The sequence below is a fragment of the Galendromus occidentalis genome, unplaced genomic scaffold, assembly GCF_000255335.2.
Source record: "Galendromus occidentalis unplaced genomic scaffold, Mocc_1.1 scf7180000077384, whole genome shotgun sequence".
In the NCBI taxonomy this organism is placed as follows: domain Eukaryota; kingdom Metazoa; phylum Arthropoda; class Arachnida; order Mesostigmata; family Phytoseiidae; genus Galendromus; species Galendromus occidentalis.
Genome location: NW_003805372.1, coordinates 745914 through 768559, shown reverse-complemented (window position 1 = coordinate 768559; position 22646 = coordinate 745914). Strand labels below are relative to the sequence as shown.

Genomic DNA, 22646 nt, shown 5'->3' with positions numbered 1-22646 from the left:
TTCAGGCGACGGTTTCCCTTTTTTTTGATCCACGAAGTCTGCTCGACTCCTTCGCTCGAGGAGCCGACGTAAGCTTCTTAGTACACAATTTTCGGCCGGTCTCTCTTTCGTCCACCGGCCGTCTTGAAGGATGTCCAGCGTCCGTGACGTCGCTGCTGGTGCCGCCGCTGACCACTTTCCTTTATTGTTATTACAGCTCAGAGGAGATAGGGAAAAGGGATCATCGTGATACGATACCGAGGGCTTAGGGAGAATTGTTAATAGTTTTTATAATATAGCCCAGTGCTGCTTGGGCTGTATAGTTAGTTCGTTCTCCCGGAGCTCCGACGCGGCGACTGGAAGGCGTATGCAGCTTCGAGGTGACCGAATGACTGAGCGAGAGCCTCTCATGGATTCCGAGCGAGCAGAAGTGGGTCTCGTTAATTTTGTTCAGATATCGAGAGTCCAGGAGCGGCGAGATTCCTGGAGCAGTTCCTGGACCCGTAAGCCCCGTACGCAGCGGAGACAATTCCCTTTAAAACCCCCAAAGGAGAAACGCTTCGCTCCCTGGCCGGCGTAGGAGTCCCTCGTTTTGGCCTTTCCTGAGCCGAGTTTCTGCCGATCGAGTTCGTTTTTCATTTTGATCGTCATGTGTCGTGACTAGAATAACTTAGGGCTCGCGCTCCGTTCCGATCACACATCACAGTCTGTTCCTGCATGCCTGCTTGTTTGTCCGCGTGTCTCTGTGTGCCTTTCTCATCCGAGAAATGGTCTCAAGGAGTGGTTCTTCCCGTTCTTTCGGTAGAGTTCCGGTCGGTTTTCAGAGCCCGACGCAACGTTGCTCGCCAAATCCAGCGGGATCACGCGAATGACGATGTTACCGAGTCTGTTGCGACTCGAGAGGGGCAGTGCGCTCAGCCGGTGTAGCATCGTGGCCCACATAAAGAGGAAGGCAAGGATTGCGATCGAGTCGAAGGCCAAAGGCCTCACAGGAAATTGCGAGTGAAAGTTGCCACTGCGATCTGAATGGCTTCAAGCTGTTCTGCTGTTCGTCCGACCATGAGCCGGTCCCACGGAATCGAGTTCGGTTGAACATATTCTCCTAATCATATCTGTAATGTGACAAACTGTCGCTCGAGACGTTGCCAATCGAGACGGGAGACGCTGCAACACGAGCCCCTTCCTCGAGATCGAGACAGCGACCGGAACAGGATTGCCCGTGCATGGCATTCGGAGACGTTTGCGCAAGATATCTGAGTGATCTTGAATTTTCGGAACGAACGCAGAAAGGAGCTTGCGATGCGAGGTCAGTGACCCGCGCTCTGGGCAATCGGCAAGATCAAACGCGGCCGATGATTTCTGCGCGCAAATCGCCCGTCTGGTCTCTGCGCCCCCTCCGTGGATCATTATTATTCAAGGAGGAGGGAGAGAAAAGAGAGAATCGACCACCAAACGGAAGAATCCAAGCTCCGCGTTCTGATTGACAGGGAACGAGGAGGAAAATCGGTTTCGCTTGTGTCGGGGGTCGAATGCGACCAGGGCGAGGTCGGTCGAGAGAGAACACCACTTGAGCGCGACTGGATAGCCCGTCAAGTGCTGTGGAACGCCTAGATTTCGTCATTCTCCTCGCTTAGTTCCGGAAACGAATGATCCCTCGAGCCAGACTGTGCAAAAAAAAAGATTTTTCCTCTTCCTTGTGCAAGAGCGGGTCTGTGAAGCCTTTTAATGAAACGCTCGGATATCCTCGCAAGTGTTCAATATTCGACGGAGATATTTGTTGGCTTCGGAGCTTCGAGAATTTACGATGCCGACACTTCATCATAGAATTTATGTTTATTACTCTGGCCGTCGACAAGTTCAGATGAGTTCACCGTGCGGCGGCGCGCCGTCCGCCTGGCAGCCCGACGAATTCTAATTTGTTTCCCAATTAATTTCAGCGACAACTCTTCAGGAGTGCGATCAGTGGGTTCGAGGTTCTCGCTACCTCGTCGAAGACACGATCGGCGCAAGCTACCCGCTTCAGGTCGAACGTTGGCTCCGAAAAGAGTTCTATACGATGGTCAACACGAGAGACACGATATGTCTCAAAGACATTAAGGCGTTTCTTCCGAGAGTGAGTAATACCGAGGAGACGTCTATATGACTCACGGCGAAATTACTGACCGAGTCTAATGGAGAAACGCTGTCGAGTCCAACTTCGCTTAGAGATTACTCTCGATTGCTTCCGACAACCTTCTTACGATTCCCAACGAGCCAGTACTAAACGCCGCTCGCTGGCAAGATTCCCGTCTCCCGATTCCTCCCAACTCCGCCGACGCCCTCGTTATCCGTCATATTTCTCTCATTCGGAGCTTGCGACACAATACTAGCTAGTGATTCAGAGACGCTGGGTCTCGAGCCACTGCCCCCTTCCGACCCAACGACTGAGGAGAGGGAATGGGAAAGAGCCTCCCAGTGATTCTGTCCAGTGACCTCCGGCACACGGGTCTCGTCATTGCAACTCCGTCTCGAATGTCGTCTATCCGCCGCTAATCCTCATCTCTTCATACTACACTTGGCCGGATAAGCATTCATGATAGTCGTCACGATAACGCGTGGCTTCATGAAGCAGGAGAGCTCCTTATCGTTGCTGCTCCAGTCTGAGAGCTCTTCCTGTAGGTGCACTTCGGGACAGAGGATTTTGCAGAAGGAAGTCGCTTGTGGCACGATGTAACGTCCCTTAGAAATAGTCGCAATTCATCCGTATCAAAGCGAGTTCACGAAAGCGGGTTTCCATTCCTCTGATCCCTTTCATTTAGCTGTCCGCTTCGGTTCCTCGTTTCCTCAACTCGCACCGCCGGAGTCGTCGACACCGCCGGCCTGGAAGTGAATCGCATTCTCAATCTCAATTCTTCTGTGTGCGCCCCTCCTCTGTCTGCGACTTGCTCGGGAATGTCCTCCACTGTCTGTGTTAGCTTTTTGCTCAACCATTTTTTACTTTCTCTGCTGTAGGCGCTCTTGCTCGGAACGCATCCGAGACTTGCTCGAAAGAGATTCCGCCCATTCCACTGGTTGAGGGATCGCGGTTTTCTTCCTCGCCTTATTCCTCGTCGTTTCCCTCGTTCTTACTCGGGACTTCCTTCCGTTTTCGACAAACTTTTCCTCGCGGCCTCGAGTTGCGAGTCTTAATTTTCCTTGTTCCGGAGCTCCGAAAGTCTGAATTCTTGTACGAGTTAGGGAACTCTTTGGAGCAGCCGCCTATCCTGATTTATATTTTGACTCTGGTTTCTCTGTTTCCATTTCTCGGCTTGGAGCAGGAAATCTCCCAGAAAAGCTCGGCCGTTCCTCGAACTTTGTGTTCCTTCTCTGCCAATCCCTACACCGCCTAATCCTCGGTCCATTTGTAACGGATCGGAGCAGAAGAAATTTTTACGCAGGTCTTGAGGCTCTACACGACTTCCACGGCTTCAGCTGTCCATCCGCTCTGAACAGCTTGAGAATCCGCTTGACGTGCGAGGGAGATGTCCAACGATGTCGGTCCGAGAGCAGAGATCCAAATCGGATGACATCTTGGAATTTTTCCTCACCGCTGTCACATGAGGCTTCATTGACAACGACACGTGGGCATGATGTCACACGTATGACGAGCCCAGGAAACGAATGTCTTTCCTTTGCGGAGAGAGAGACCTGAAGCGGAGAGCGCGAGGAAGTATTTGCGACTGATATTCGGATCCTGGAACACACGAGGAGGTTCAGGATAGAAACAGGCGAAGCTCGATTGGAGCATATGCGGGGTATCCCAGAGGAGTATACAGGGGGCACGCCTAACTCACCTACTCCGGAAACCGATGTCGAAAAAGGTCCACAACTCTGTTCTTCCAATCGAAGTGATTAGGAGCAACTAGATCCCTTGCGTATCAACTGACCAGTCGAAAAACCTTAGGGGAAGTCTCCTGAGCTTTTCGTCCTCCCGAGCATGCAATCGGCAGAGACCTAGAATGTTCGGACAAGCACGCCATCGACACGAATATCAATCACTAAATGTCCTCTCTTCTGAAGACTTTGCCGAAGCATTCGGGAGATCAGGCCGGCAAGCGATCGAGCCGCATCTTCTCCAACTCTCATGACTTTGCATGCTCCGCTGCTTAGGCCAGTCGTTGTCGTACGTGGTCGAATGAACTCGGTCCTGTCTGATTCGTCTCGGAGCCCTAGCCGATCGGTCGTGTGGACTCCACCGTATGCCTTCGGGTCTTCGGACAGAACTGCAGAACGGCTCTCATGACGCTGCCTCTCAAAGTGACGGGTTGCTCCCTTATATGTTGCTTCTGACGAACCCCCTGTTCGCATTACTATAGCATACATATATTCTTGAGCCTTTCACTCGGTGAGCTGCTCGGCTGGTTCCCTGACAAACGAACGTGTGGTCTGTCCGACTGACTGACTGACTGACTCATTGGTTGACCGGCTGCCCATATGACGGACCCGCTCGGTAGCTTGTCCACGAAGATTCAGTCACGTCTACTCCACCCAGCTGCAAATACTACCGCGACCGCACTCTGTAACGCCGTTGTCGCCGGAACTCACGCTGCATGAGGGGATGCGAACGGGCAGATCGAGAGATTTCTCCCCCGTGGGCCGAGAAGAAATATTCAGAGTACGAAAGAGGCCGGTTTTGAATTTCCGTCTTCCGCGTAGAATTCTCATTTGCCAGAATGAGTGTTTCTCTCTCTCGTATGATCGTGATAAGGAAGTAAATGAGTGCCGGAAGACGGTTCCCTCCGACGAGCTGCTCGAACGGTCGGGCAGAGGAGTCCACAAGCGAGCGCAAGACGCGGGATCTCTGCCTCTGGCATCCCGGCGCAAGCCTATCACGTCTCTGGGGCACGGCAACGGCAGACAAATCGCACTTGCAGGTGTTGCCTAATATTCATCTATCTCGCGCGGAGGCGCAAGGAGGAGCTCAGAGCATCCGCCGTTGTCTCGGCGGTGCATTCAAACACCAGCTGCTCGCTCGTTTGAGGTAAATTCATTTCGTCGGATCGAGTCGTCTTCTGGCCGAGGAGATTCCCCGGATTCGATGAGGGCGGCTCTGAACTGCTCGCGTCGGGATTCAGACAGAGGTCGCGATCCGCTTTGCGAACTGTTCAGCTTAGACCGTTTGGTAAGCTCTGCCACTTCACGATCAATATGTTTTCCGCAGCGCCCAAGCTCCCGCCTCGTGGCGATGGAGCTCCGACGCGGAGACGTTTCAAGAGCACGTTTCTCTTCAAATCTCCGAGTCGAGGAACGAACGCGACTTCGGAAACTTGTCGCAAGTTTCATCGTTCCTCACAACTTTGCGTTGTGCTAATCACTTCGTCCAACGCGATCGACGCCGGGGGATTTTTTCTCGTCGCCGACTCCGAGCGGATCTCACGCCAAGACGGACGGACGGAACCGCTGGCATTGATCTATCTAAATGAAAGCCCATCGCAATTTATTTAATCGACGTGTCTAATGTAAGGCTCGCAGACCGGCTATCAATCAAGTCCGGCATCGAACCAGAACAGAAACACAAAGGAGCCGTCCGAGGCATCCTGAGCCGACCACGATGGCTCGCTCGCTTGCTCGCTGTAGAAGCTGATCGTTAATAGCCCAAGATACACGTGTGTGTGTGGTAAAAGCTTGAAGGTCGCTGGAGGTTCTCGGTGGCCGGCCGGTCGGCGGCTTCCGCTGTCCAAACGAGCCGATACCGTGACGCAGAAGTTCCTCCCCGAGAAGTTGTTGAGAAATCCCACACCAAATCCCGCAAGCCTCAGTCGGATCTATTTATTGAGACCCTGCAAAGACTCTACGTGCTCAGCGGACCCGACGTATCGAGCAGGTCATCCGAAACCGGGGGAGTCGGTGGTGGTGGTGATGTTGGTCGGCCCAGGCGGGTCGGTGAGGAAATACAACTTCGCTTTCGCGGACCGGAGGAGCATCGTGTCTGCTCGTCTAATGCTTGCTCTTCCGTGCTGTCTATCACAGGCTCCGAGGATTTGTTCTTGATCTCTAGCTCCCGCCGCTGCTGTTGCAGGACGTTAACGCTGCTTGCTTGGTTGCTCGACGGCGCGGCGTCAGAAAGTGGACGAGCATTGTTTGGCAACGCCTCCCGGCCGGGTTCCGCCCGTCGAAAATTTCCACGAGCCTCTTGTACGCTAATACTTTGCGTTGAGAGCGGACCCAAAGAAGTGACGGGGAAGTGGCAGCCGACTCGTCGAGGGCCGACTCGAAGAAAAGCCGAGTCGTCAACGGAACGAGGCGTTGTTAACCCAACACGGCCGTCGTCGGCGGGAGCCGGCATCCGATGTTCGCGCTCGTTCCGCCTCCGATAGTCATCCGCTACCCCTGGTGATGATGATGCTACGAGTCAGTCAGTCAGTCGGTCAGTGGATGCTCAGCGCAGGCTTGCCAATCGCCATTCGAGGTACAGCCAATAACCAGCGGCGGCCGAAAGGCGTCTGGCCAGGGGCTTTAATTAGCGCTCGTAGATAGACACCCGTAGCATCAGAAGGAAATCTCAGAGTCATGTTCCTCTAATTACGCGATGCACATGCTGCACTGTCTGAATCGTCTGCTTCTTCGGTTCCGTCTCCCTCGTCGGCGTCGGTGCCTTCCCGACCGAACGTCGGACCGACGGACTTGGAAGCCGTTTATCTGCCGCAGGGAGCGATGGTCTCACTCGTCTCACGGGGGTGAAGGCGTCTAGACCTTCCTTGTTTTCGGCGGAAGAGGAACTGGTTAGGTTTTGCCTGACACATATACCAAGAGGTCACTTCATCCTGAAAGGGACCGTTGGCAGGCACGGTCGGTGGTTGTCAAAGGTATTCATTCGTTGGCGACAGCGGTTCAAGCAATGCCGCCGCGACAACGAGCAACCACCCCTGACCCAGTTTGCCATATTGGTTTTTGCTTCATACATGTCTCTCGACGTCTCTCCCCGTTTCGTCGACGGCGTCTTCTGTTTCGGTTATTGCTGGCTCGCAGGCTCGAGTTCGACCACATACTCGCCTCTGTGTTTCCTCCCTTAATCCCTCATGGTTTTTTTCCCTCATCGGAAGCGGTCTACGCGAGTGGATGTAGGAATCGGATTTGGACTGGCTCAGTTCTCTCGACTGGGGTCAGCGAAATTCACCGCGTCACGTCTGTTTAGAATTCGCGACATTTATTCTCGATTCCTCGTATCCGACCCTCTCATCCACGCTACTGGAAAGAAGAGCATGTGACTGATGGAATAATTGCAAGGAGGAGTGGAATCGACGGGAGGGGCGATGCGAGCGTCGAACATACTACTCTGGCGGAAGGAGCGTTTTTCGCTTCGTTCGAAAACCACGCCGCGGAAATTTGGGTAATCGCCTGCTATTCTGCTCGAATTTCGGTTCCGGCTCTCCGCGTTTTTTCCCGGACGTGCAACTCGGCTCAGATCGGCTTGCCTTCCGGCGGGTTCTGCGGCTCAACGCGAAGCCTGCATCCATTGGTTTCAATGGTACCGCGGCGCGAGCGGGTCGATATCAGAAGGCAGAACACATACGTTTCACCTTGGTAGGTCGTCTTTTCGTGATTGTATTCTGCGAGCAAATGAAAGAGACGGATATGCGAGTCATGCCGGCAGCGAAGAGATGAAGTTTTGGTTCGGAAGTTCTGGTATTGTTCATGGGCGTCTTCCATCATCGGCTCTCGCGACGATGAGCGTTGCCACGGAACAGCGCCGAGGCGCCGAGATAAGTCCCGGGTGCGTTCGCCACGGAAGAAATTTCCCGGAAAATCCATCGTTCTCCGTCAACTCCTTTCATTCGCTTCTCTTACGAGGCAAGCCCTGAGCTTGTGGGTTCTCGAGGAGCGGCATGGCGGCGGGACTTAGCAGGCGGAGACGGAATTTCCTTTCGAATTCTCAAATCTCACGACCAGGAGAGGGAACCCCGCAGTCTGATGCCATTAGTGAGCCCCGGGGGTCTTCTCGATATCTTCTTCGAATATTGGTGCGATATCATCCGGAGAGTCGACGGGAGCATCTTCCGCGCCTGGGTTGGTTCTGCTCCCGGGCTTCGGGAGAGACCACTGGCATTTACTGTTATGATGTTGCGTGTGACCTTTTGCGTGTAGAATTTGCTCTTATTCACTTGGAGACATAGCCATGCATATGCTCACTCGCGAACATGCACGCTTCGAGCTAATGGGTCGAGCGATGCTAATGTGCGAGGAACAAAATGATGTTTACTCAATTTACCGTCCAATCGGAGGCATGACGCTGCGTCGAGCAGGCCTACCCGCGAGCTTGCTGAAGTCCAATATGTTTCTCTGAGCTTTGCTGTCGGAACGACGAGCGAGCACCCACTCGGAATACAGTCTTGTGCGATGAGAGTATCATTACCGGGGCTATTGATCAAGTCACCGAAGACGTCGCCGCTCCGCGCGACAATCGATCGACGTTTGACTATCCACTTTTGAGCTCTGACTGGATCGGGACGCCCAGAGTCGCGAATCGTACTACGCTGTCGAGATTTTCTGAATCCGGAGCGAATTCTACCTTTTGAGGAATCGGGAGATCGTTATTGGCATTTGTAAGCAGAGTCTCAACTTCAGTAAAGATATAGAATACTAATAGAAGATCGATAGGCTAGTGATTTTCCCTGTACAATTTTCAGAGGCTGATCAGGCTCAAAGATTCTCTGCGATGCATTTATCCCAATAGCTCAAAGATCCCATTGAGTGAATTGAATTGTTTTCGTCTTACAGGTGAATTGCAAATTATCGACGAACAAACTAAAGGAACTGTTCCAAGTCGTAGACTCGAAATCGCAGGGGGAAGTGGGCTATGAAGGATTTGTTAACTTTTATCACAATCTTATGACTCCGGAACGGCTTCTGCCAGATACGCTCAAGTGAGTTTGATGAATATGTCTCCATACTAGCGGATAATAAATAGGAGCTACGTATGATTCCTTTTGTCGAGAGTCCAGGAGGAATTTGGCGGTATCGAGGAGAGAAAATTCGAAGATTCAGACACCCGGCAAAGCCATCCCTCATGGATTCAGCACCCTCGTGCTCGGTTTCTGTGGCAGAGCGGAAGTTCCCCCGGGCAGAAAATCAGAAGGAGAGAATCTTATTTTACCACCACATATATCCCCATTATGAGTTTGAGGCTGTTTCCAGATGGGGAAAAGAGTCTTGTGAAAGAAGATATTCTCTAAGAAAGGAATGAGGCCGCCACGCCATACGAATTCCAGTCCCGGCTCCATTCAGCGGTACTGTTTCCCCCGGCGAATCGGCACTAGTTCTAATGAACTCGTCTGAAGGAGGGAAGCAAGCGGCTTAAGTTAGAACGTACGATTCAATCCCCCCTAGCAATTCTGCAGGAGCTGCTACAGAGAACGGCGGAATACGAGTTGCGAACTCTATCAGAGATGTGCGATGAAACTCCAAGAGTAGCTCGCGAAGAGTCCGTTATTCGGAGTTGAGGGAACGTTCCTCTGCCAAAATGTCGCCAACGATGTGAATCGGAAAAAAAACTCTACGAGACTGCCAGGAATCTCTAGCATCGATTAGAGCATGATCCGAGCCGCGATCAGCCGGCTTGACCTCCTTAGGAAAGCATATCAGACGCCGTCGCAGGGATAAACTTGTCATGACTTCGACCGAGGAACGAAGTTTGCCTTGCGGATTCTATATCTGGAGAGCGTCTCTCGCTTTCATCCCAATTCCCTCGTAGGTTCCCTCGTGGGGTTGTTTCTGGAATGATGGTGATGTCCGAAATCGAGTTCCGGCGCGCGATCGCGTCGGCGGTCTCTGCTCCAGCCATTCTGTCGAACGCAAGATGTTCTGACCCTTCCATGCCGAAATTCCGCTCCCGAGAACAAGCGTCGACCCGCAGGAATTCTTTCGGGCATTGTGGGCTAGAACATCCTCTAGCCGGGTATGCCAGAATGCGATCGGATCGGCGACCTCTGGTTCTGACCGGGGGTCGAAAGATTGATAGCGTCGCGCGGAAGGGACGCGATACTTTCTTTCGATATTGTGCAGACTTACGCAAAGACTCCTATACCCTCATGCTCCCCGAGTGCATCACGAAGCTCTTGCGAGATGCGTGATCGGAGTCGGTCGGCAGGTGGGAGTTAAGTGCATAGACACAGAGATGTCAAACCTCCATTAGTCCATGAGGATCGATGAACGGATGAACACATAATGCCCGGATTCCGGAGCTTTGGCTCTCCTGGAAATTATTCGTTCCTGCCATGGACTGATAGACAGTAATTAATGAACAAGGCCTGAAGTCTGGAGCTCTAATTATCACTTCTCGCGCTCCTCTTCGCTCCGTACCTTGAGGGAGAATTCTGAGTTCGAGCTTAATGACATTCCACGGAAGTTTCATTGCATTTCTAGCGATCCTGAATAGGCATTCGAGGCCTGAGAACCACTAATCTGGAGCTTATCGTCGGGGGCTTTCGGCATGCTATCCAGAGCAGCCACGAATCGTGGAGTCGATGCATGAAACCATAGAAGAGCGGATCAAGTAATTTTTTCGTTTTCCGTCCCCAGGAGCTACACCAGTGAAGACAATAAGAACGTTACCTTAAGGTCGTTTTGTAATTTTCTGTTGACGGTGCAGAAGGAGCCTATAGGAGATGCTGTTATATCGGCGAGGATGAGGAACTTCCTGCAAGATGCCCTTAGGGACACTCAGGAGCCATACTTCAGTCAGCAAGAATTCGTCGACTACCTGTTCTCGAGGGATAATCAACTATTGGATCAAGCCAAATGCGAGCTCCAGCAGGACATGACTCGTCCCTTGACACACTATTGGATATCATCGAGTCACAATACGTGAGTGGAGCCGCCCGATCACGAATCCTCCAGTCCAAGTCCATTGCGAATTCGAGCCTCGAGGGGGCGCATTGTCGTAGCAATTTTTCGGATTGGGCGTGAGATTTCGGAAACTTCCAGGTACTTAACAGGGGACCAAGTCAAAAGTGAATCGTCGTGTGAGGCTTATGCAAGATGCCTCCGGATGGGTTGCCGATGTATAGAACTCGATTGTTGGGACGGGCCCGACGGAATGCCTCACATTTATCATGGACACACGCTCACCACGAAAATTCGGTAAGAATACCTCCGCTCTTGGATGCATGGCCTCATCATACTGACCGGATTTCTGAGAGAGCGAGAGATCTGATGGGGATCTCGGGAACGTGTGGAGTGCATCAAGGAAAAAAGAACGGCAGCTGCCATATTTCTACGCGAACGGAAGCGGAGCACAAAGGAACAACAACTGGCGCTGAGAAGTCTAACGCGAGCGAGGAGGAAATCATGTGATAGTCGGATAGATATCCGCAGATGTTCCGCTCCGATGCCCCCACGCCTAATCAGAAGACATCGAAGTCTCTCAGGACTTTGTTGGCTAGTTTGGTCTGACGACTCTTCGGTCAGTCAGTCAGTCGGTTGGTCGGCCGGTCATTCCGTCGGTCCGAGAGAGCAACCAATGCTCGCGTCTCCTGTATTCGCCATCTGTCTTCATGGTCACAGATGGTCTTGTCGTTATAAGGGAACCTTCGGACCGCGCGTTACAGCGTGTTCGATCCGGAAGCGTCCCGAGCTTCCGCTTTCCTGAGCTGCGGATCATTCATAACCGTTTCACGCCACAATCTCTTCCATCGAAAGTTTTCCTACTTTTGGCTCGAATGCCCCCTCCCCCTCCGCGGAAGATAGAATAGATCTCTAGCGTCATCCAGTGTCTCAGAAACTCAGCTCATCTTCAGTTGGCTCGCTCTCTCGGTCAATCGATCTATCCGTTTATCGCGGCTCGCGAGCGCCGCTCGTGGCAGCCGAAGCCGTTCGGATAATGGACAATTTGATAATGGACAGTTCATTGCCTTCGATATGGATCACGGGGCCGCTACCCGAATATAACGAGCTGTCAATGGAGGTGGTGGCCTCGACATACTCATGCCTTTCATTGTCTCTGTCTTGCCTCTCGTATCTCTCGGGATGCGGTCGAAGTGACCGATCCTGGTTTGTTTCCACGGAGTCGTGGGAACTTTTAGGGGACGGAGGACAATTAGGAAGACTCATACTCGCGTGATGATGATCGTCGATATAATATATGAAAGAGGGATAGGGTTAATAAAGTCAAAGCATCGATGCATGAGGGAACTGGAGCCAATATAACTGAATGTCTGACTGAGTTGATTGTCTGGCTGGCTAAACAAACGCGGATTGCAGGTTCATCGACGTGCTGCACACAATCAAGGAACACGCTTTCGTTGCGTCTGAGTTCCCGTTGATTTTGTCGATTGAAAATCACTGCACACTACCGCAACAGCGTCAGATGGCCAATTTGTTTCAAGAAGTTTTCCGAGATATGTTGTTGATTCTGCCCATCGAGCGGGACGCACGAGAGATGCCTTCACCTCTACAGTTGAAAAGGAAAATCATCATAAAGGTGAGTGAGGAGTTATTAGAGAAAGAATGCGTGCGCTCGTGGCACGAAAGCTACCTCCCAGACTATCCCGAACTGACCGACGGTCCGAGCTAGGAGCATTCTCGTCAATCCCGTCCAGTCCAGAATGCGACGAGTTCAGTGTCGTGATGATCCCCGGTATGCCATCCGAGTCAACATGGATTATGTACGATGGCATCGTAGGATACGCCAACCTTCGAGCTGGCAGTCGATGTATCTCGGTTGGGAGACGATTCGTCTTCGTCAAATCCGAACCGGAATGTCTCCGCCTGCAGGACTCATGGTAAGGTTGCGTGAGAGCGTGTACGCCTGCGCTAGTGTGGGAAAAAGGAATGCCGGCGTCGGGAGAGCAGCAGAAGGGCAAGAACTCGTCAATGGAGAGCCCAACACTGTTTCCCACGGGCCAGCATTGTTTAAGGTTTCGACGCGACGCATCGACGAGGCTGCTGGGCTGAGCATATGAGAGAACCCGATTCGAACGTTCCCGTGACGCTCCAGAAATCTCAGACGACTCCCACTAAACTCTCGGAGTCGTTCGGAAGAGCTGACCGTTCTTCTAGAATCTCTCGATCTCGAGCTCCTGGGCATGCTCAAACAGAGGTTACAGAGGTCCAAGGGGAGCCGTCCCAGGGCAGGGCTCGGTGTCGGCGCCAGGGAAATCGTCCACGGGCTACTACGAGGCATTGAGCCTAGGAGCTAGTCCCCAAATCCCACATAGAACTCTCACAGCCGAAATCCTGGCGCCGCGCCGCCACGGGCAGGGCTCCTCTGCCAACGATTGCGGCGACAGCTTGGTTCTTTGCTCCAACCTAGTGCCCGCCTGTCGTCGCACCAGATGATTTCACTGTCATCTTTCAGCAGTCTACGTCCGAGGTCCCGCGAAAGGCAACAAAATATGTACACGTATCGGAAGTCCGATACGAGATTATGTTACAGATCGGAGATGGGATGCATGGCTGGCGGCTAGGGCTCCGAAAATAGCCAACAAAAGGGCTTCATCAGACCGTCGACTTAGATCAGGAGTCGGATCGACATGACGCTGAGATGACGTACTATCTCTAGGGAGTTCCGAATCCGGTCGCGGTCCGTCGAGCAGGAACAGACTGAGTTCTTACTGAGCTCAAAGTCCACACATCTCATGCTCTCCGGGCCTACTTTCGACGACCACCACTTCCTTTAAGACTCGTGCTTGACGCCTGCGGCCCGACCGGACAATATATGTAGATGACTGTCGCGTGGGAGGAGAACGAGTTTCTCAAGCGCGAACTCGGCTCCCAGTCTAGATGGGGAATCAGCTGTTGCTCATTCGCATCCTGATTTCATTTAATCTTTATCGTTGTCATCATTCAATCGACCTCGTCAGTGCATAGGTCATCCTTATCGCTCGGTTGGGGTTTCCTCAATTTCTCTCCTCATGCTTGTGGAGATTTCATAGTTGTGACCAGGCTTCATTCGTATCTTCGGTAAACTCATGGGCGAACTGGAAAACGACTTGAGCTCCTAGCTCCTTTCTGCTCAAGCAGCTGAGGATGTCTGGTCTCGACTGCGTGGTCGATCCAATCCAATTCAACAGAGGGGGGGACCGCTCGATACCTCAGGATAGACCGAACTACCGGAGGACGATCTGTCTCAGTCGGTGGACCCTCGGGTTGGCCCCGCTGGTCGGAGGTGACGAGCCCCGTGAACAAGGAGCCGCGTCGTGCCCATCCTCGGAGCGTTTCCCATTTTTTCGCTTACAGCGCCAGTCTTCTAGGCTGTGTACGAACTCAGGGAAGGATTGGCCTGGAAGGGTCGCGACTCGCGACCTTCTTCCGTTCCATTTTCTCGGCATCCGCTCCAACTTTTGATATTGTTGGTGCGGAAAGGCTCGGTTACAGTCCCAAGCCGACAGGCCCGGCATTCAGGCGCGGCCAGCGTCCGGATTCGAAGCCGCGAATCGCCGAGGACGCAATCGATGGAAGTCAGCGACGCTATCCATCCAGCCATCAAGTCGACGGATGAGCAGTCGGTTTAGAGCCTCCGGATTCCTTTTCAAGAATGTTCCACCTTATGGCCACGTGTTTAGCGCGCGCGACGCATGCAGCCCCTCGCCATGGTGGGAGATTCGTCATTTTTACGTTTTGGTCCAACACAGAGTCGCTGTACTGGGACAGCAGGGGAGCGATGCTGAAAATCCTCATCTGGATGAGACCCGAGCCTGGAAGGGTCGGGCTCGGGACGATTCAGAATCGTTTCCTACCCTTCGAAAAAATCGAAGTCTGTTTCGAAGTCCAAGTCGGAGCTTACCCCAGAGATTATGCGGAGCGCGGATGCATGGATTCGCATGCTAGAATTCAGATTCCAATTGATTCTTCAAGTTTCTATCCGTATCTTATGATACTGTTCTTATCGGCCGTTTTGTTCCAGCACAAAAAACTCCCTGAAGGATGTGATGAGAAGTTCGTTGTGACTAGGGAGGATTCGATCGGACCTCAGGAGACAGACATTTCGAACTCAGTCAAAAACGGGATTCTGTATCTTGAAGATCCGTCGGAAAAAGAATGGAAGTCGCATTTCTTCACGCTTACGCAATCGAGGATGTACTACGCCGTAGAGGAGCAAATTTCACCTGCACCTGGAGAGGAGGAAGAGGACGCCGAGAAGGAACAGGCCACGCAGAATATCCTGCAGAGAGAGGTACGTGTCCCTGAGCATTACATTTCTCGCGCAGAAATGAATTCAGCGCGCTCTGGGCATTCATTCTCCCAACGGATAGATCCTGAAAATTTTGGAACGCCAGCCTCACTCATCAGCCAGAGAATCGTGCGGAACGACTCGAACGCAAAGATCCATGAGCGGTAGTAGCTCAACTTTTTGCGTCTGAGAGGATTCCCAGGAGACCCTTTCTCCCTCCCTCTTCGCCGGGATCGATGGCTTAAGTTTCCCCTCCGCGAGGTCTTCCGCGAAAAACGCTCCCTATCTGATTAGCGGAACCAATGCCACAAACTACAAGAAGCCGCCTGGGCTCTGCCTGCGACACCGAGTTTTCTCGACTCGGTGGAAGTGAAAAATCAATGTTAGTCGAGCCAAGTCCGGAAGAACATATTCATTGCGAGAGCCGGTCATTTCGTTGAGCTCTCGGGGGGACCATCGGGAACCATAGATAATAACGGCTCTCTGATATCATTGATCATGTACCGGAACGGGCGTGTAATGATGACTTTCGAAACGCCGGAGCTTAGCGCCACCGTTGTGCTTCTGATCGTTCTCATTTTTTGTCTTTATCCGAACAGGGTACCACTTCGGACGAGTTGCATTTCGGAGAACGCTGGTTCCACGGGAAGCTGCCCGGAGGACGACAGAGGGCAGCGGAACTACTACAAGAGTACTCGTACCTTGGCGACGGAACCTTCCTTGTCAGAGAATCAGACACGTTCGTAGGAGATTACTCGTTGTCTTTCTGGAGACAGGTAAGTTCAGAAACCGCGAGGGAGTCTTGGGAGGAATTCAATTCGGAGGGCGGAAGAATCCAGGGCCTTGTTCGCACGACTGCTCGGCAACTCTTCGTAGCAGCTTCTCCTCAGACGTCGTTCTAGCCCAATGAGACATGATTCGAATTCAGGCTCTTCGATGACGTTTGGGATGTCAAAGCCCACTTTGCTCGATTATATGAAGTTTTTCTGAACTTATTCCTCTCAAGATTCCTTACAAGATATCGTCTGAGGAAATGAACTATGAAGCAATCCCCGGGCATCCGATTCTGGAAGCTTATAGCATCGTTCCCCGAGCGGGAGATTTGGCTGGATGAGCTACGCTCGTTTCAAAATTCCGTTCCGCTGACCGATTTATTCTTCGGTGTTTTATTGACGAGCTGGGGATTCACCACGGATGCGACTATCCTCTGATTGGTGAGGGATTAGCTCGATATGAGGCGGACCGCTCGTTCCCCCGTCCCGAAATTCCCCGGGAGCCAATTTGAATTCCGAACATCCACCGGGGAAAATCGCTGGATTCATATTTCATGCGAGCTGACCACTTACAGCCTCACGCCCGGGCAATTCCCTTGGGGAACCCAAAGGATTATCGATTCCAACACCTCTCTCCTCCATCGTCTTCCCTCCCTACAGATTCCTCTCTATGTATAGAAATTTCGGAAGTCCGAAACATCGATCGAATCGTATGCCTCAACTCTCTGCGGAACGTTTCCGTCAATACGCGGTTCCAAATCGAGTCGTCCCGGAACGTGAATCGCATTGAGCGGGCTTCAACGGGCTCAGTCTAAGAGCTTATCAGAGATTCGGTTGATATTAGAATCAGCGTGTCGGAGATGCGAGTTGCGGCAGTTCTGAAGACATGTCGCCTCCCTTCGCCCGGCTCGAGCACTAGTCGCGCGCTTCGCTATACGGTCGATCTGACTGTCGTCGAATGGACTTGATATCCATTGTCAGTGACAGGCGAGCTGGATGCTTTGTTTGTTCAACTCCCTACAGAAGAATAGTTCGCTCGAAAAGTTCGCGTCCATTCACTTGACAGCATACGACGTGGAAGTCCGCGGTGAACGAATCTTGCCAAGTCAGTGACAAGACATACTGTTCCAACAAGCAACCACTTCACTGTGAAGCATTCTACTGGTCACACTCGTTAGATAGATGAACCTTCCCCAAATAACTCACTGAGAGCACCCGGAGCGGGATAAGAGGCTGAAGTGTGGAAGTTGTTCCGGGAAGGAGACGGCTCAGAAGCCCCCGTGGCTTCTCGACAATCGCAACGGCCAAGTCGAGGGAGAAAGTCTCTACCTGATTATTTAGCGAAGCAGCGATGGGTTAGAAGATATAGAGAGCTCATTGTAATTCCTCCTTCCGAAACGTTTACATCTATTAGGTAGCTCTCTATCATCCTGATCCTAGTCGCCCATTATTTCCGCAAACAGAATTTTCCTTTTCTTGGAGCACTGTCTCCACGCTGGGCGTCGTCGCTCTCTCGAAAATCTCCGGGCAGGAGTAACCAGCTGAAAGAATCGCCGAGCCATATACCTCGTTGCTCTTCTAGAGTTAGACCTCCTCATCTTGTTCTTGATAAGCGATCTATCTAGGGGATCAGCTTTGTTCTTTGCTTCTCCGTTTTACGTTTTCGGGCCGGAAAAACGAACAAGAAAGAGGGCACGACTGAAATCTGGCAAGCGACGCAGCGAGGTGGGCGTTAGGCGCAAAAGGGTGAGGGTGTTACGAAACGGTCGGAAGGAACAAGATTAGGGCTCGGGAATAACATTAATCGAGAAAGAACTGCCAGAGGTCTAGAAGGAACACGTCTCTGAAGCAGGAGGCTTCGGCAGCAGATCTCTTTGAGCAGTCTGAATTCGTATTTACGTAAGGAGTATCAGGCGACCACAGTATTGACGGGAACGCGAAAGAGGACTCCGCCAGGCAAGAAGAATATAGAATCTGCGGCGCTACACGTGGAAGAATTCGGTATTCCCTCTCTTGGCAATGTTGACTTATTGCCTTCGTGGGCTGGGAATTACATCGCCCCGAGGGCTCAATGTTAGACCAGGTGCAGTCCTTGTATGTTGTTCTTTGCGAGTCGACACCGCAGCCTATCTCGAGGCGAGTTTACACAACCCTCGTCCTCGAAGAGAGTCCTCTTCTTCCCCTCTAGTCCGCGGACTCAGCGTGAAACAAGACGGATAGCCCCTCTGTCCTTCATCGGGAACACAGAGGATCGAGCAGATCCGTCTCCCCGGAGATATCTCCGTCAATGAAGTTTCCGAATGTCGTTCGAAGCTTCGAAGAGCCGAATCATGTGGGTCCGTGGCTCGGTATAGCGAGTCCGGAACTTACCGCTCGCCGATCTGTGGCCCCGGCGTAGCGCTTCAATCCGACGACCTGTTCGGCGATCAGAGCATATTGCAGGCTTCCGTGGATTGCGACGCAGATCACACGGCACGTCTATTCAATGAGACCTACGTGTCCATCTGCTGTGCCGATAGCCTGCGAAGAACTCTCTGAGAATGGGTCTGGGCTGAACTCGCAATCGAGGGAAAGAGAGGCCGGATGCCCGCTCGTCCAAGTCATTAGCGCAGAGAATTCGGAATCTAATACCCGTCGCTCGGACCTGGTAAATTTCGAATCCGAACGCTGTTCAATTGTGACTTCGGCCGCGCTCGTCACCTCAGAATCTGAGATACTCGGACTTCTAGTTCGTCTGGTAACCGGAGCTCTCCATTCGCCACCGTGGAATTTGGCTCGTGATGGGACTAATTTCGCTTCGCTCACATTTCCGTTCGTCTGATGCATCAGAACAATCCGCTTTGCGCCCGAGTGTCCCAAGTGTTCATTGCTCTCGCATCTATCTCGTTGATGCCGGTCAGCCGCCTGTCGCCCGTGAGCTCCCCGCTCGGAGTTGTCGACTTCTGATGCAAGCGACATCCCTTCGAAACGCCGAGCCTGATCGCTTCTCGCGAGCTCTCCAACAAAACTTCTGAATCAGCATTCAGATGTCGAGTCGACTAATGCGTCAATGTCGGTGACTCGGCGCACGGAGCCTCTCCTCGATTCACCTGCGTAGTCGTCCGAATGAGACTATTCCGCTCGGGTCGCGTGAGGGAATGCGTGGTTTGCAGTTACCACGCGGCAGTAGTGATGAGAACAGGCCGGCGAGAGTCTGATCACAACGATGCCGAGTTCGGAAAAGTTATCTGCAGCATCGCATCCATCATCTTCTGCGGGGGTAGAAGCGGGAGACGGGTCCCGGAAAGAGAAACTTGGTCACGTAATGGGTCTGTTGTAATTTTGGTTTCTCATTCGGAATTCCAGGGCAAAGTGTACCACAGCCGGATCCGAACCAAGCAAGAAAGAGGCCAAACCAAATATTATCTCATCGACACGATGTGCTTCGACACTTTGTACTCGTTGGTCACCCATTATCAAACGCATTCTCTGAGATCGCAGGAATTCTACATGTACCTGAACGAAACGGTGCCGCAACCGAACAGGTGAGCTAAGTGCGGCAATAAGCGAAAATCACTACCGGGTAAAAAGTTCCCAGCGACCGTTGAGAATTCACAGCGGGAGCTTGCCTCAAGTTTCCCTCTCGGAAACGCACAAGTTACGAATCTCGGAAGCCATAAAAGTTTGCTAGGCCTTAGGCAAGGTCACCCATTCCCTTGACGAATTCATGGCATGGACGAGGTATGTTCTCGACTTTTAGTCCTCCCTCTCGATGGTGTGATTTTATGGTCGAGGAAATTCTCATTTCAGCCACGAAGGAAAGGAATGGTATCACGCGACAACGAGCAAATCGAAAGCTGACGAATTACTGAAAAAAGCACCTTGCGACGGATGCTTCTTAGTTCGACCATCCGAAAACAAGGAGGATAATTGCTTCGCACTCTCATTTAGGTGATTAGACATAGACGAAGTCAGCGAGTATATCCTCGCTAATGTACGGTTCGCTCTTGGCTCGGATTCCTTCTCTGCCTTGGAACGATTTCTCGGAGCCGGGACTGAGTAATTTACGCGCAATTTCCAGAGCTGAGGATCAGACCAAGCATTGCCGAATTCGACAAGAAGGCCGACTTTTCCTCATCGGCACGGCCCAGTTCGAGAGTCTTGTCGATTTAGTTTCGTACTACGAGAAGAATCCACTGTACAAAAAAGTAAAACTCAAGTAAGTTCACCGATTCGGATAGTTCAATATGCAATGCGGGGAGTATCCGTCCACCGAGATCCTCCCGCGCCACTCGGATATCCTTTACTCGTCGTTCTCGTGGACGAATCTAAGGGGCATGCAGGAGGCTGTATTAGGCGATAATATGAATTCGGAAACCCCGGGAATTAGTGATAGAGACATTTCTCATGGAACATTCCTCCAGGTACCCTATAAGTGAAGGAGCTGTCAACCGTTTGAGAGACGAGCCGTCCAGTTCAACGTTCCATTCAGACGCAGGTCAATACATGGACCCAAACAACTTCAAGAGCCAAATCACAGTGAAAGCTCTCTACGACTACAGGTTAGGCCCATACTCACTAGTAGTTCGGAGGAAACTACCTGACCTTTCTCGTTGCGGCATGCATCGGACACAAGAATTCGGAAGGAAAGCAAAGCTCTAAGCGGTTTCTGAATGTCAAATATCGCTCTACGGTCTGAGCGGATCTGAACGGGACTCCGCTCATTAAGGGCTCCTGGTGATTCAGATTCAATCCCGGAAAATCTTGAGCAAGCACCGCTGCTATCGAGACTCTTTGGAAGCGAGAAATGCGGCGAACAGGCTTCCAATCGCCGTTGAGTCCGTTTTCTGCCGATCACGCGTTTTCGGGAGGTCGCGTCGTCATTCAATCAATGCGCAGCTAATCATGGACTTGGCTGATCTCGGTCCTCGTTTCTCCTGCTCGGAATATTCCCCAGATTCGGGGTCAACGCACGACCTTGGGCTCGATGAACGCCGTAGTCCGTTTTCGAATTTCGCGGTCCGCAAAATTTGCGAAATTGATGCTCACCAATTCCTTTGCAGAGCACAAAAACCCGACGAACTGTCGTTTCCAAAGCATGCGATCATCACGAACGTTCTGAAACAGGACGGCGGCTGGTGGAAGGGGGACTACGGAGGGAAGAAAGAGCATTATTTTCCGGCCAACTTTGTTGAAGAAGTCGATCCCTCTTGCCAGACCGAGGAGGACGGGGCTGAAATGTCCCCTCTGGGAAGCCTCCAAAAAGGCTTCATAGACATCGCGGGTTGCTCTGTAGAAATTCTGCAAAGCAGAGGTCCCTACGTGTTCCGGATCAGTTCACCGACGAAGTCGATGCAGAAAGACATCGCCGCGCCCTCCTACGAGGAAATGGAGGAGTGGGTACAGAAAATTCGACAAATCGCCCAGTCGGCGAATGACAAAGTGAGTGAGGCTCCCCGTCGTGCCGACGTACATGGCCGCTATGGCGCGCGCCGTGCGCTCGTGCTACGTGGGGTTCTCCCTGGGGCAGCTTCGAGTTACCTCGTTGCCGGGGCACCCAGACCTGAAGCCTTTGATGTTGAAATACTCGAATAATATTGCAAACTGAGAACCTGATTCCCTGATCCGCCATGGTTCCTAACGAATTGGATTCTTTCAGCTGGAGCAGCGCAAAGAGATGGAGCGCAGCCTCCGTTTGGCGAAAGAGCTGTCGAACCTGATCATATATTGTCGGTCCGTACAATGGTGTCCAGAGCGGATTGGGAATTTTTCCGAAATGTCCTCGTTCCCCGAAACCAAGGTCGAACGTCTACTGGTTCCCGGTCAAGTGCAATTCTTCATGCGATATCATAGATTACAGTTTAGTCGAGTTTATCCCAAAGGCAGCAGAATCGACTCGTCGAATTACGATCCCATTAGATTGTGGAATGTAGGCTGCCAGATGGTAGCTCTCAATTATCAGACCCCTGGTAAGTTTCTCGAGAAAATACGATATTGATCTACTTCGGTTTTCGGGTCGAGATATAAATGCCAACGGCGCCTCCCTGCTTAGAGTTCGCGATGCTGAGAGTCTGCTTGGGACGGTGGAGTTGACACCCCGCTCATCATCGATGACGATTAGTCTTCGCTCAAGTTCGCCGCTGCTTTCATTGCAGATCGACCCATGCAACTGAACGAGGGTCGTTTCATAACGAACGGAAAGTGCGGCTACGTGCTCCGCCCGGAATATATGTTCATCGATAACTTCGACCCTTATGACCGGAAGAGCTTACCCGCTAGCGTGCAGCCTTATACACTCACAATTAAGGTAAACCCCCGCATTATTATCAATCGTCACAATACTATCGCAAGTCAACTGGGGCGAACCCTGAAATCAGACCGATTGCGTGGCTTTCGGATTCTGTTTGATGTTCCTACGGCTGGGGTTCCACTATGATCGTGATTTTGCATCGATCTCCGTCGCCCATAACATGGGTCCAGCGATACAAACAGCTTGGACGGATACCTTCCCGCGGTGACATGCAGACGTCATATTTGGGAAGGAGGCTCGCATTAATCTAGGCGTCGAAACAGGGTCTGAAACCGACTGCATCGAGATACCCTCGAAGTGCTCAAGGCGGCTTCATCTCATTAAACCGCAGTCGGAACACTGTCTTTCCGGAGCTAATGCAGTTTGAGCTTTGTATTTCCGCTTACTCTCGTTCGGATAATTTTGCTGGGGATCCGTCCGTCGCCTATGACAAGAGACCTTCTCGGCACCATACTGGGTGCTATTCTTGATTGGTGGT

The 22646-nt window shown here is 52.0% G+C and overlaps 1 protein-coding gene across 1 annotated transcript in view; it reads left to right on the top strand.

Annotated features, from left to right (window-relative positions):
* The window catches only part of sl (small wing phospholipase C gamma 1), a 32017-nt gene that overhangs the window by 6000 nt on the left and 3371 nt on the right, over nucleotides 1-22646 (top strand). The window contains exons 3-16 of the mRNA XM_018639167.1: nucleotides 1917-2092; nucleotides 8716-8861; nucleotides 10516-10800; nucleotides 10921-11076; nucleotides 12196-12415; nucleotides 14840-15109; nucleotides 15706-15882; nucleotides 19225-19403; nucleotides 19669-19809; nucleotides 19940-20077; nucleotides 20283-20420; nucleotides 20922-21300; nucleotides 21518-21827; nucleotides 22014-22165. Coding sequence (XP_018494683.1) covers nucleotides 1917-2092; nucleotides 8716-8861; nucleotides 10516-10800; nucleotides 10921-11076; nucleotides 12196-12415; nucleotides 14840-15109; nucleotides 15706-15882; nucleotides 19225-19403; nucleotides 19669-19809; nucleotides 19940-20077; nucleotides 20283-20420; nucleotides 20922-21300; nucleotides 21518-21827; nucleotides 22014-22165 — 2867 coding nt within the window. The remainder of the gene's footprint in view (nucleotides 1-1916; nucleotides 2093-8715; nucleotides 8862-10515; nucleotides 10801-10920; nucleotides 11077-12195; nucleotides 12416-14839; nucleotides 15110-15705; nucleotides 15883-19224; nucleotides 19404-19668; nucleotides 19810-19939; nucleotides 20078-20282; nucleotides 20421-20921; nucleotides 21301-21517; nucleotides 21828-22013; nucleotides 22166-22646) is intronic.